This window comes from Lepisosteus oculatus, chromosome 18 (assembly GCF_040954835.1).
Source record: "Lepisosteus oculatus isolate fLepOcu1 chromosome 18, fLepOcu1.hap2, whole genome shotgun sequence".
Classification (NCBI taxonomy): Eukaryota; Metazoa; Chordata; class Actinopteri; order Semionotiformes; family Lepisosteidae; genus Lepisosteus; species Lepisosteus oculatus.
In genome coordinates, this window is record NC_090713.1 from 15,798,842 (window position 1) to 15,814,215 (window position 15,374).

General features: G+C 40.2%; 1 protein-coding gene across 2 annotated transcripts in view; it reads left to right on the plus strand.

Annotated features, from left to right (window-relative positions):
* LOC138223914 (NLR family CARD domain-containing protein 3-like) overlaps positions 1-15,374 on the plus strand; it is a 296,882-nt gene that overhangs the window by 114,547 nt on the left and 166,961 nt on the right. Inside the window, exon 4 of one of the 2 annotated variants that reach the window (XM_069180103.1) lies at positions 5,779-8,320. The exons of the other annotated variant lie outside the window; for it this stretch is intronic. Coding sequence (XP_069036204.1) covers positions 5,779-5,785 — 7 coding nt within the window. The 3' untranslated portion in view covers positions 5,786-8,320. Of the gene's footprint in view, positions 1-5,778; positions 8,321-15,374 lie in introns of those variants that run through there. 2 annotated transcript variants of the gene reach the window in all.

The window sequence follows — 15,374 nt, forward strand, 5'->3', positions numbered from 1 at the left end:
CGGGGTTACACCCCTACTCTTTTCGAGAAACACCCTGGGATTTTTAATGACCACAGAGAGTCAGGACCTCGGTTTTACGTCTCATCCGAAGGACGGCACCTGTTTACAGTATAGTGTCCCCATCACTATACTGGGGCATTAGGACCCACATGGACCACAGGGTGAGCGCCCCCTGCTGGCCCCACTAACACCTCTTCCAGCAGCAACCTTAGTTTTTCCCAGGAGGTCTCCCATCCAGGTACTGACCAGGCTCACACCTGCTTAGCTTCAGTGAGTTGCCAGTTGTGAGTTGCAGGGTGACATGGCTGCTGGCCATAAAGTCACAGTAATAGGTTTATTCCATGCTGAAAAAAAGAAGAAAGAGTTTCGGCCGTGGAGCCTTCTTCAGGTGTGAGAGAGACAGGGCAGTAGGCAAAGGTAAAGTAGCGGGAGAACAAAGGCTGGGAGGGAGGAGGAGTGAGAGGCGGGAGCAGGGGACAGAAAGAGAGGCCAATCAAGAGGTGTGAAGTCAGAATAGGTGTAGAGAGGTGTGAAATGAAACTTCCAATGAATGGAAGTCTGTCGTTAAGAGAATGTAACGAACAGTTCTTTCCGGACCCTATGCGGATGACACAATCCGAAGGAGTGGGGAAACACTAGGGAAACGTCATGCAGGAAAACGGGGCTGAAGACAAGGGGGCGTGTCCAAGGTGCGCTGGTGCACGGGGGAGGTGTGGCCGAGGCGAACAATCCAAGAGTAGTCCTTAGGGAAAATCCAAAATACAAGGGTAAGTCCAAAACCAGGAGATCCATCAGAACTCGGAATTAAAACCACGAAGGCCGGGTCAGAACCGGCGGACGGGGAACGGGAACGGAGGTTAAAACCTTAACGGGACCAGGCGCTTCCAGGTCCCGGACTCGCATGATATGGAAATCAGAGCAGAGCCCGGAAGAGCGTCAGCGCCTGGCTTTTAAGGTGGGCAGGGAATAGGGAACAGGTGCAGAGAATAAAGTCTTGAGTGATAGGGCTGGAGCACCCTTAAGGAGGGGGAACTAATATCGTGACAGAGAAAGGAGAAGGTGTGATCCTAGCTGCAGAATCATTTTGGTTCTTTCTGATGTATGAGTTCGGAAAACCGTCTTTGAGAACACAGACGGAGAGATTAGAGTGGTCGTGGCCGTCAGAGTTGAAATGAGAAACAATGGGCTTGGAGAGATCTTTAATCTTCACACCAAACAGGCCATACAGTATTGAAAAAAAGAACAATCTGCCAACCAACTAAAACACACTCATATTTATTTTCAAGTTTTGGCTTCTTGTTCGCTTACATCGATTAGTGAGCAGGAAGGGACAGTTTTATATCACAATCCTTGCAAACTCTTGCTCTCGCCAGGGGTGAGACCAGCAGATTCTCGTCTTCCTTCACCAACATGGCAACCATGCAGTACTTTCACTTAGTTCATGATTTTGAACTGAAATTTGCAGTATTTTGCAATACTACTTTGATACCAAGAGTTAAAACCCTGTCTGAGAGCTTGGGACCTCTGAGTGAGGTGTGGATCAATATTGCAGGTGGGGTCATGATTTTGATTAGGAGCAAGTGGGAATTAAATAGAAAGAAAAGTTCCACTCAGTGCTCTATATTCAGGCACATCTTTCTACAATCTTCTTCATCCCACTGTGTCTCACCTTCCCCGTAATAAAACTGTGATGAGAAATATAAGATGCCTGAATTTGTAAGAAAAGCTTCCCCTCTCATTTCCGTGTCCCGCAGGTTTAAACTTGCTCCTCACTCTCTTGCTCCTCTTTAACTTTGTCTCTTTCTTTCTCTTGTCTGTTCTCCATCTGTCTCAATCACTGTCTTCACAGCAGTAATGCCAGCCAGACCCTTTTCTGTAGTGCTGCTCAGTCAGTATAGAAGTGGTTATTCAGCAATAAGACCAGAGGGGAGTGAGGAGCACTCTGCTTCAACAGTGTGGACAGTGTTGCACACACCTTTTCCCAAAAATCTCAAACTCTAAAATATCAGTGCTTTCCCATACTACAGAGAGTGTGCCTGTGACTCCCTGTGAACACAGTGTGCACTTTGGGGAATCAGTAATATGCATTGAAACTGACTCCGAGACAATAGATGTGTCCTAGGAATTAAGTTAAAAAGGATCAACTGGTGATTGGGATTTCTCAAAGCAAAATTTAGATCATTCCAAATAGTGTCCAATGAGAAGTGTATCCATGAGTGACACATCAATTTCCAGCTGTTATAGATCCTTAAGGATTTAAATCAGGATCTAAGTAACAAAGAGTAACATTAGGACACTATTCACTAAGCTGTGTCTCCTGCATCTATTATCTTACATAAGGGGTGACCCAGAGCTCCATGTCCCAGGTAACCCCATAAAAACACACAGCAGAGAGAAGTAACAAAGAATGAAAAATTTTGTATATTATCCCTAACAATGGCAGATGCAAATGTTATTTCCCTTATTCAACAATTGAAGAAAAAGAAACCGGCATCCATCAGATAAAAAAAAGTTTTTATGAAAAACTGGACAGTGTGAGCCCCATGTAGTCTGATTTTTAATATGTTTTTCCACTAGGCACCACACTGTAATTGGGTACAAAACAATGGGGTTTAATTGTCATTCTTTAAAAGTCAATTTTCTAAAGTTGTAGTTCATGAAAATACCCAGATTTTTTTCCAGTGCTTTTCCAGTGCTACTCCAGTGTCTTCTACTGAAACTGGGGGAACAAAGACAGCACATTCTGCATGAAGGTTTTATAAAGCCAGGTCCATGGGTCTCAAAACCTTTTCAAAATCTAAAATTATACAGATACTTATGGGCAGTTATAGACCCAGTCATAGTTTTATAAGCAAATAGTAAAAGATATGTTATCTTCTGGCAGCTCAGTTATAAATTTCTTAAAGATCAGAGTTTGCAATCCACTTTTTTTTTCATTGTAATCGACAATTTCTTCCAATATGTGGCCTTTTTGAGAAGTTTGAGGTGCCTGAAATGTATGAGCAATAAGTAGGCCTAGCACATGACCTTATTTCATACACCACAGCTGTCAAACACCTCTCTCACTTTTTCTGTAAACTTAGTAGCCTTGATTTTTATTTCCATCAGTACAATTGGTGATGTTACTGAACTGACAAGGTTTTGTTAGCCTTTCAAAATAAAAAATAAAATTAAAATAAAATTATGAAAATGTCCATTATTATTATAAGTGAGCTACTGGCAGTGACACTGACAAGGCAGACCTGTGCAGCGTATACACAGAGTGGCATCAGAGTGAGGAGCCAGGGAGGTTGTGTATTTGTTTTTTATAACGGAAAGTGTGTTGAGTCTCAGCACGAGTGGGATGTGATGAAGAGAGACTCGGGGTTGTTAATGTGAGAGGTCTGAGTGCGGGAGTGAGTCTCTGGAGACTGTGTGTGTGTGACTTAGTCTGGTGGCTTCAAGTGAGGATGTCAGAGGCTGGAGGTGGACCTGGAAGTCGGAGTGCTGACTGGCCGTGAGGGGACCAGTGAGTGTCATGTGGGAGCAGGAGGCTCCAGATCAGGGAAAGAGCAGGAAGCTGCTTGTGGTGACTCGGAGCAGAGGGTGCCATCTCCCTGAAAGGGACCAGCCGGAGGCCGTGTGAGAGGTGAGGCTCAGTGAGTCCAGGAATCTGCGACAGAAGGGCTTGGCTCAGTGAGGGACCTACATTATGATCTCAGAGGACATCAGACAGAAAGGCCAGTGAAGTCAGTGAGCTGGAGACTCAGGGCCTGAGAGTCTGTGAGACAGGGACCCAGAGGTCTCTGAGGATGTGTGCTCCATGCTCTGGTGCCATGATGAGGGAGTGAGCACATCACCATTCTTGAAGGAGAGTGGTTGCAAAAAATGTGAAAACGTTCTCCAGCAGGCTGTGAGGGGTGTGTCTGGAGTGGTGGACACGCCTGTTTGTTGGGGTCACTACCACTGTGATGTCACAGTATCATGGAGAAACATGGTTAGTTTTCTAACTAACCTGGAATCTATATCAATGGTTGTTATGGTCCTCAGTTGGATTCTCTCCAGGAAGGTGAATTAGTGGATTTATGCAGATTTTAATGTTTTTAGATTCTTCAGTTGCTATGGGAGTGCCAGCCTCCCTTTCCATTTGAATCTTACCCTTATCTCTTATATTACTCCCTTTTTTAAATATTTTGTATACATCTGAAAGGAAGTAGCTATAGAAGTGAGTTAGATTTGCAATATTTATCAATTTGTTTATCTCAAGGTTCTTCCGGATGCTATTATCATATTTTAATTTGCATGCAGTATGATGCGCCACGCCCACCGGGTTTTGACGCAGTGTACTCCATGCATTTTGAATGGCTGGATCTGTATATTAAATACAGGGGACCTGCGATGCTTATTTTACATTTTGGGATTATAATGAATCTGCAATGATGAGTGCATTTCAAATCATAAGGAAACTACCAAGTACAAGATAACATGTACCATAACAATCTCCAATTTATATCACAAAACAGATGAAGTGTCAATGTATGGTTAGTGCCATATTGCCATCATTGTCTGTGATTCAGAATGAGGCATGCCTTAGACCAAGTGAATTTTGCTACTATGTTAATTCTAAATATTTTCATTTAACCAACACATACAAGACAACATGTTTTAGATTCTTTTAAGTATTGCAAAAAAGAAACCTGCCAACCAACTAAAACACACTCATATTTATTTTCATTTCATTTCTTGTTCACTTGCAGCGACTAGTGAGCAGGAAGTGCTGGGTTTATGGCACAATTTGCCCAAAATCTTGCTCTTGCCCTTGGTGAGACCAGCTGATTCTCATCTGCCTTCGACAACATGGCAACCATGCAGTACTTCCACAGACTTCACGATTGTGTACTTAATTTGAAATTTGAAATTTTGAGATACTATCAGTTTATTTTGTTATGGATATTTAAAACCCAGTCTAAAATTGTGGGACTGCAGTTCCCCTTTTAGATCTGAGTGAGGTATGGATCAAAATTGCAGGTGGGATCATGATTTTGATTGGGAGCAAGTGGGATTTAGTTCCACACAGGGCTACACACTCAGACACATCTTTCTAAAGTCCTCCTCATCTCAGTGTGTCTCACCTTGCCCAGCAATAAAACTGTGATGAGAAATATAAGATACTTGATTTGTAAGAAAAGCTTCCCCTCTCATTTCCATGTCTGACATGTTTAATCCTGCTCCTCACTCTGTTGCTCATCTTTTACTTTGTCCCTTTCTTTCTCTTGTCTATTGTCCATCTGGCTCAATCATTCTCTTCACAACAGTATCTGCCAAACATAACAACAAACAAACAAACACAATCTGCCAGGTGTTTGTCCATTAATTTCTATATAATGTTTTTTTTTTAAATTCTGTTTGATTATTCCACAGTGTTTGCTAATCCAACTCATTTGGTACAGTATGTAGTCCTCTAGTTTAGTTTTTATAATTTGACCTTCCATGTCATAAAAATCACACTTTATTGGTCTGTAATTGCTCGGTTCAGTTTTGTTATCCATCACGTGGATTGGCACTGCATTTCCATTTCTCCAGTCCCTGGTTTTAAGTGTCTGTTTTAAGAGTTGTGACAGTGGCTTCTGAATACATGTACTCTGACATACTGTAATATAATTATATTTAAGCATTAATGGTATTAGCCATAAACATTGTCATGCACAAATCTTTAAATAAATAACAATGATAATAAAACAATGACAATCTGCAAGAGTTCAATTTTTAGATCTATTCATTGTGTTTTTGTTCTTACAGAACATGAGGATGTAAGCCTAATGCTGAAGAAGATTCCTTAACAGAGCAAGGTGGCAGAATTCCTTATCTTTAAAGAGACAGAACAAGCTTCTCCAGATGTTCATCAAACATCACAGTCTGCAGACCTGCTGATCAAACCCCTCTGGGCAGACTGTGTGAAGGACTGTGTTTCCATTGTGCTCTAGTATATGTGAAAGTTAGAGACAGGTCTCTCTCCTGCTCTGGATCTGGTCCAGTGTGTAATTGGATGAGTATAAATGTGTTTCTTATCTCTAGAATTAAAAAAGATTGTATCTTAAATATATAATTAGTTCTGTTGGTTTGCTATGCACATTTTGTCTTAATAAAATTGGATTTTTTTATTTTGTGCAGTTAATTCCTAGGAAAATGGCATGGTAGCACACTGGTTCGTATTGCTGCCCAACAGCACTGGGACCCTGGATTCAGTTCTGGGATGCTACTGTATCTGTGTGAGGTTTTTATATTCTCTTCATGTTTACATGGGTTTCCTCCAGGTACTCCAGTTTTCTCCCACAGTCATGTTCGTAGATCAATGGGATTCTGGGAAAATTGACTCTGGTGTGAGTGTGTGTCCTGTGATGGACTGGAGTCCCATTCCGATTGTAACCTGTCTTGTGCCTATGGATTTCTGTGATAGGCTCTGGCTCCATCATACAATTTCAGTAATAAGTCTCTTTCTGTATGTAGAGTGGAAGAGTGTGTATGAACAGTTTGTCTATATGAAGGCGTGCAGGGACGTGGATTTAGACTGACTGTGTAACTGGGTCCACTCTGGGTTCAGCTGGTACTAGTGGGTTGAACATGTATTTTCCGTTTTTCCAGTAGAAAAGTACTGCTGGTTGTTCTGTATGTCCATGTTGCACCTGAACCAGACATAGCGCAGAAAAGGAATGCACAAACACTTGCAAAAGCTTAAATATATAAAACAATCACAGATAGCTGTGTGTTACAAAAGAACATGTGAACATGCATATTTTAATCATAATTTAATCGAAAAGTGTTAAACATAAGCATATTTTAGATTTTGTGTAGTTGCTAGCATTGAACTGTGTGTTAGATGCAAGATGAATCGAAGGAATAGGCAAACATACAGTAGATGATGCTGATCCACGGAGCCAGCATCTTAAGATGTTTTTATTTAGAGGCAATTTGTTTAAATATCAAACTAGCCTGTGGATACTGATGTGCCAGAGATGTGAAAAAGCTGTTTTCCTAAGCCAGCACTTTAAAATGTATCCTCAGTGAGTAACTGCTGCTACAGTAACTCATAGTGGTTTTCTAACACTGTGTATAGTTACACAGTATCTTTACTTCCATTCATTTTCTAATCTCTTTATCCAGTAGAGGGGAGCTGGAGCCTATCCCAGCAATAACAGATGCAAGGCAGGATACACCCTGGACATAACACCAGTCCATCACAAGGCAGACACACAACACAAACACACACATTCACACCAGGGCCAATTTACCCAGAAGCCTATTAACCTGGCAGTATGTTTGGACTACGTGAGGAAATCAGATCCCCTGAGGAAACCCATAATTTGCATGCATAATTAAATTTTGAAAGCCACTGAGACATCTGGTGCTCCTGTTTTATTTCTGAAAAAAAGATACAAAAAGCATGCTAACCAGTGTGCCAAACCTGTTATTTAGGTAATACAATTATATATTTATAACAGTAACATTGTTCAGCATTGTTATTAATTATTGTTTAGTTAGAAAAATATTCCAATTATATTTTACCCAGTTATATTTTACTGACATTTTTCTTAATTTTAAATTTTTTTATTTTACTTATTATCTGATACAGTACTCAGATTTAATGTATATTGGAACAAAGTCTTGTAAATTAATATTTTTTTCAAGATGTGGAAGAAGGGAAACAATTTATTACAGTGAAATTGTTAATATTCATTATTAATTACTAATAGTTTATGCTAACACCTGCCTTTCGTATTTAGATGTATATGAAATAGTGAACTAAGTGTGACATAACATTCAGAAATACAATTGAGAATCGCTTGTAGTATTTGTATAAATGAAACTTTTAATTTGTATTAAAAATATTAAAATCGATTAAAATATATATTTTTGCCATGTGTAATGTCACGAGGAAGTACAATAAGCACCTGCTTTGTTTAACGATGTTTCAAAAATAAAACTAACTGGTAAGAAAGCTATTTTTAATGCTTATTAAAAATCTTGAAGTTAAAAGAAATGATGTAAATTGTTTGATTAATTTTATGCAGATACGCTCGGTGCTGAAAGCGATCCAGGCTGCAGATGGCTCATTCTGTATTGCTGAGCTCCACACCTCCTCTCTCTCTCAGTTCTGCCTCTTCTCTAACGGAGCTCAGTGGGCGGGATGCTATTTTCTCAGCGACCTGCTGATCTGCTTCACACCACAGGAAGACAGGAGAACGTGATTTTTCCCGCATGAAACGCATGTTATGTTTACAAAATTAAGGTGTTTCAAACGTTTAAAAATTAAAAAGAACTTACAGCATACACAAAGATTCTAAGCTGATCACAAAGAAGAAAAATCACCCATCATAAATAGGCATTTTAATAAGAAAGCAAAAGTTCTGAAAACGTGAGAAAACAAATGACCCTGAAAAAAATACAAGATGTTTGAAATTATTCTTTATTATTAATAATAAATTAATATTGTTAATAGTGATCAGATACATTATTATAGTTCAGTTTCAGCGGCCTTTTTAATACCACTTTGTTATTTTCGATTGTATTTATTATAATTATAGTTTCATTTTAATGCTTGTTGTTAAGGCTTGTTTTAAAGTGCCCCACTGGAAGAATTAATATTTTGAATTGAACCGAATTAAACCAGTTGAACTGTTTTTTTCTCCCACTGTTGACAGTATTTACCTTTGCTCATTCATGTTTCTATTGATATAATTTAACATTGAATACTTTGTGATATAAAACAAAAAAAAGTAAAGTATAGTGTACATAATATTTAGGATTTTATTTTTTAAAAAGGAGTATGTTTGTTAAAAGAAAAACTTGTACCATAAGCAAGAAAAAAACACAGACCTCTGGGGGGAGAGGAGCTCTCCAAACCCATTGGTCCAACACACCACTCGGAAAGACAGCTGAAACAGACATCTCAGAATGTTTCCAAAGTAATCACAAGTCAAAGAAAGTGGAATACAGTAATACTACCAGCTATATAAATATATTGCATTTAGATCCTTAAATTAATATTGTTTTAATGTCTTTAGTTATGCGATTTCATATTATATTAAGCAGACTCTAAAAAGTCCATGTTGAAATAAAGACAGCAAGTATTCATAGAACAGGTTAAAACATTATAGCTTTTTATAAAAATATATAAACTCAATATACTGCAGTATATTGTCAGAACCTTTCCAAAATAACCACAGTAAGTGTCCGAATTAAAGAGTTTGATGCATAAAATGTTGTAAATTTCTTTAATTTAAGCCATATCTTATTATTGTCCATATCTTCGCAATGGAAGCACAGAACGCCTTCAAACCAAATGCATTTTAAAGACCACGACTTGTGGAAATTTCCACAGCCTCTACATCAAACTATCAGTGGGCTAATTATCTTTTTTTAAACCATCGATGCGTAATTACGCACTAACAGGAAACCGGTGGAACTCTGTGTCACGTTCACAACGCGAGAAATACTGTTCAGTACAGCTTCATGCAAAAAACCCATATATGACCATAGGAAGCAGAACAGCACAGTTTCCAATTACCCAGACTGTAAGCACGGGAATAAGGCTTTGTTTGATTTCTGAAACCCTTCCTTTACGTCCTGTTTTCATTCAGGTAAGGGTCAACTATATTCACAATACTACTGACAGCAGGAAGATTAAAATATTCTTTACTCAGCAGCTTATTAAAAACAGCTCCCATGATGTGCAAACCATTTTTTACACAGAACACTGACACAGCTTTGTGTTCTGAATCTCTTTTTCTCGTGCTTTTATTTAATGTGGCGCAATGCACTGGGATAGGGGTTTTCTGTTCACAAACCAATAACATTTAAACCACAGCACCCACAATGCTGCAGGTAAGTGTTTTGCACACTAAGCAGGTCCTCTGACGTTTCCCAGCTTTGTTTTGGGTTGTGGAGCCTTTATTTTTTTATGATTTTTTGAAGATAACACTACAGCTAATACACTGGGATAGGTGGGTCTTCTTCATGGCTCAATAGCATTTCAAGTCCAACAGCCACACTGCTGAAACCAAGTTTTTTACACACCAAACACCCCCCACTAACCTTATACAACCTTGCTGTGGCTGTGGCCCCTTTCTTTATTTTTTTATGATTTTTTCAATATGGCACCATTAGACAGGCGATACATGGGGATGGGGGGGTCAATAGCGAGTCAATATTCACGAGTCAATAGCTCTTCAAGCACAACAGCCACAGTGCTGCAACCAGGTGTTTTACACCAGACAGCTCCCCTAACCTTATACAACCTTGCTTTGAGTTGTGGAACATTTCTTTATTTTATTATGATATTTTTACTGTAATCAAGTGTTGTGCTCACTAGGCAGGCCTCCTGACCTTTCACAGTCTTGCTTTGTTGTGTAAAACTTTAATTCTCTTTTTAGGATTTTTTGAACATGGCAACTTCCACCAAGATGGGTGGGGGGTAGTATAAATAGCTTTTTCATCTATACACACAAACGGATGTAATCAAGACACTCTGAAAAATACAACAGAAATGCCGACAGTGGAGCACGGAAGTGTACGGAGGCTTATTATTATAAAATATCTCATTTATACGAGACAGCATTGCGTTTATACGAGAAAATAATCTCGTATATACGAGACATTTATTGCGTTTACACACAATAGTTAATTTGTGAACAATGTTGCCTACTGTATTAATACTGTAGCACTACAGGGTTCACGTGGGTGCCCTTGCCACTCCCGCATCAGGTCGGCCCCCAACCGTCAGGGACTTGGACCAAGGCCTCCAGCGTCACTCAACAGGGACCCAGCCTCTTGAGCCAAAGGGAAATCTCCCCTCAGCCCTACGGCTGCAGGTCCTGCTATTCACAGGGGAGGGCGGTGACGTCACCACTCTGGTAAGCCAGCTCAGCTCTCACAAGCAATGGAGACTGTATGCGCTACAATACTGAATACAGCATTGTACTGTATATTGTAACGAGATGGGGTCAGCGAGGATGGAGGAACTCGGGCTCTTTTAAAACCACAGCGCTTTATAGTCGGACGTGCGTCCGGCTCTGCACCAGCAACAGAGAAAGTGAGAAAAGAGAGAAACGGTACAACACACTGGGGTCATTTCATGTACAGTATAGAGTGGTAAGTGGGTACAGATATAAAAGTGGCTGCAAAACTGGGATAACTATTTACAGGGACCCCGGCAACTTATCCAGGGTGTACACCCATTCAGAATGGTCAGCGGCACTGACCAGTGGCTCCCCTAGTCCCCGCCCTGACCACTACTACTACTCCCGTCCTGCCCCTCGCCGCGCACCTCAGCCGGGCGCTCTTCGGCCGCAACGCCAGGCGAGGACGCCACACTATGAAATAATATTGTCCCCTGCAAAGTACTGTAGCATTGACTTAAACATAAGCAAAACGTGCACACACAAAAAAAAAAACAATTTAAAGGAACACGTGTTCTGTCTTTTGTATACATGAAGTACAACGCCGTGTCAGTAAATACGGAAGCGCATTGCTGCCACCAAGGGTAAAACAATCGCCCCTTTTTTCCTAATTACGAGATAGCAATGATTACTTCAGAGTATAGACAACCTGTTGTGTTGTGCACTGAACGCGTGTAGAAGCTACCGTGAGCTTGGTTGGCACTTTTGGTTTAATGATCATGTCAATGTCCGGCGCTGCAAAATTTGTACGTATTTACTTTCGACTGGGGTTTAGTCATAATAGAGTCATGATATTTTGAGCAAATATAAACAGAATCATTATAAGCATCGCAACCAGGTGATCAAAGTACAGAGATCAAAGCAATGATTGCTCCGTTATACTGTACACAGTTATACCTGCAATCAGCTCCACTGCTTAAAACTCCGGACGGAGCGATAGAGGTAATATATGGCGATCGTGCTGTCGCATGATCACATAAAGTACGCGAGAATTACTATCTCGTACGACAAAATTCCTTACCGATGATTTTGTTTTCCTTAGTGGCAGCAATGCGCTTCCGTAAGAAAGCATTCCCAGGTTAAACGCGTATCATTTTCGCCGTTTCTGCGAGAAGAGACGTCACGGTTTTCCAAACTGTCAATATGTTCTTCTTGATGTGAAGCTCAGAAACGTGTCCTGTACATAGGTTGTACATTGCCTCCTCTTTAAACATTGAACGCAATACGTTCACTTGACTTGATAGTAAGACTGATGCCAAGTGTTATCGCTGGAAACAGTAAACGGAACGCCAGCCATGTGCAAGCTGTAATATGGGTTGTGTGCCCTCCTGGAATTCTTTTTCTTTTTCAAAAAGTTTTTGTTTGGCATTACCCTGTCTCTGTACACATGCACATCCGGGCAAACGGACACAGAAATATTGTTTCTTCTCCCATCAAAATGCACGTTTCCTACATTTTGCTGTGTAAATCCAAATTCAAATCATTTGATGTTAGGATACTGTAGTCTAAAAGCTTTTAATAATTATTATAATTGCTTACACTTATACTGTTCTGTATAATTATTAGTTCTTTGTAAAAGGCTGCACAGGGATTACTGTATTATTAGTCAACAGAGGGCAGCACTGAAAACTGAATTGAGAGTCAGTCTCAGCTGGCAAACGTTGCTGCTCTTCTTCCTGATGTGACTCTTGTCTCAGTGTAATTACCGTATTACTGACACTAGAGGGCAGCACTGAACACTAAATTGAGAGTCTCAGTTTTTCCCCAAAAAACACTGTTCTGCTCCTCTTACAGTGACACTTGTATCAGTGTGTGAGAACAGTGCTGCTCTTTCATTTCACCCTGCCCGTCCAACAGATTGTTTCATCCTATCAATACAGCCTCTCCTAAGAATCCAGTCTGCCTGATATTGAGATACATCACCTGTGAACCTATCTGAGATGCTTTGCTGCCTCACACTTCTTCTTTGTACTTCGGGATGTTCACCAGTTTCAATCTGTTTAATCAGTTTCTGTATATGATGCACTGAAAGTATTGATGTAAGACCAGCATTTGAATCTGCAGTGCAATAATTATACTTTAAGATTACAGTTGAGAGGGTATCTCTAGTGTCAGTAATATGGTAATTACACTGAGACAAGAGTCACATCAGTAAGCAGAGCAGCAGCGTTTGCTAGCAGAGATGAGACTCTCAATTCAGTTTTCAGTGCTGCCCTCTGTTGACTAATAATACAGTAATTCCTGTGCAGCTTTTACAAAAAAAAATATACAGAACAGTGTTGTGTGCAAAACTCTTAATACAATGATTCAAATGACTCAAACGAGGAGCAACAATTCTATAATTCTATAAAAACTGTAACTTTTAATGATTCAAACAAAAAAGGAAAATGGTCACTTTTAAATTGGCTCCTCAAGCAGAATAATTTGCAAGGAATCAGGTGCTTTACAGATATTTGATCATTTGATTATAAAACGTTTTGGTTTTATCTGCTTGGTTATGAGGAAGCCTATTGGTGACCAGACGAAGGGCCTCAACCTCCAAAAAGAAACAAGTGAACCCCAAAACCGCACTGCAGAAACAGACAGAAGGAACATTGAAATACAGACATAACATTAAAGGAAAAGGACATTAAAAACTGTGGGACACTCTGACACAGAGACTGACCATCAGCCTGTGTGTCACCTGAGCGACACTGGGCCAGTCAGTGTGTCCGGTCTCACTCTCTCTGTCAAGATACTGTTACTGACTGTGAACAACCCTGTTACAGCCCGAACTGATCTGTCTAAAATGGAATACTGTATATATCTGAGAAATGTTAAAACAAAACGGGCACATTACAGGAAGTAATTGAATAATACTTGGCTTTTTAGTTGAGTAAATCTTTACGTGAGTGAAAATACAGTTTGGAGGAACAATTTCTTTAGTTCTGTCAATGCTGCCTGGCAGCACTGGGGCCTGGATTCAATTTTATTTCAATTTCTATTTGAATTCAATTCACAGTGCTTACTGTGTGGAGTTTGCATGTTCTCCTCATGTTCTCATACGGAAAATTAACCCCGGCGTGAGTGTGTGTGATTGTGTCTGGCTGCCCTGCAATGGATGGGAATCTCATCCAGAGTGTATCCAGCCTTCCACCCTTTGTAAGTAACACAAGTAATGTGGCATCGTATTGCATTCTGTATATATGTGTTTCTTATGATTCTCCTTTCTCTTCTTGTATCTTTCTTTTTTTTGGTATCTCTGTTATTTCAAGCACACCACAAAACAAAAGGGTCGGTTTGGCATTAAGTTTACTTTGACTTTGTGCCCCATTACTGGTTAATGTGGTTAGGAAATGGATGGGTGGGTGGATTTTTCTGTGCCACCAGGTAACATACTTCTCATGAGCATGATGAAAACCAGAGATATCAGCTCAGATCAGTATCATGCTTTCCAGCCTCATTATCAAAATTATTGAAATGAGAAATAATATAATTATATTTCTTTGAATACTGTGACTATGTTGAATGATCTCTTATAGTAGTATAATAAACTTGAACTGTAAGTGCACCTGCAGTAGGTCCCAGCTGCAGCAGTGCAGTCACCGTGCAGTCCTGCTGAAAGAGGTTTTTGTACGGCTGTGTAACACTGTGTGAACACACGAGTACTGCCAGGGTAGTGGAAACTCTGACAGTAATAATCTGCTGCATCTTCAGCCTGGACTCCTGTGATGGTCAGAGTGAAGTCAGACCCAGATCCACTGCCACTGAAACGCTCTGGGATCCCAGTCTGACGGGTAGTTGCATAATAGATCAGGAGTTTAGGAGCTTCTCCAGGTTTCTGTTGGTACCAGTGGAGGCGATTATTACTGTACACTGCAGGACTGGTCTTACAGCTCACAGTGACTGTCTGTCCAGAGAGAACAGATTTCACTGCTGGAGTCTGAGTCACAGTAAACTGTCCACTGGATTCTGAAAACAAGACAAAACACAAGAAATACAGGAATTTAATAACTAGAATGTATTAATTTATTTTAGGTATTTTACACTTTTATATAAAGCTTGTTGAAATAATATTTTACAAGGTATATGCTCTATCAAAGTTTTAAAAAATGTTTAAGTCAACACCTGGATATGTATTAAATCATATCCTGAGCGCAGATGAGGAGACTCCAGAGGAAGATGGTGATGAAGGTCATTGTTGCTGTGGGTTCTGTTGCCATGAAGGGCAGCTCTCAGTCATGAAGTGTTAAACTCACAGGGCTATAAACACTTCCAGAGCACTGAATCTTGTGCTGCCAATGCAAAGTGTCTCTTCTATGCAAATTGTCTTCCTGGGTTCAGCAGCACTTGTAGCCAGTCAGTGCTGGAAACACAGGCTTGGTGCTGTGTGTTGTGACAGAGCAAAATGATCAGTTTAACATGAAAACTCCCAGGACAGCAGGACTAGACAGAGAACAG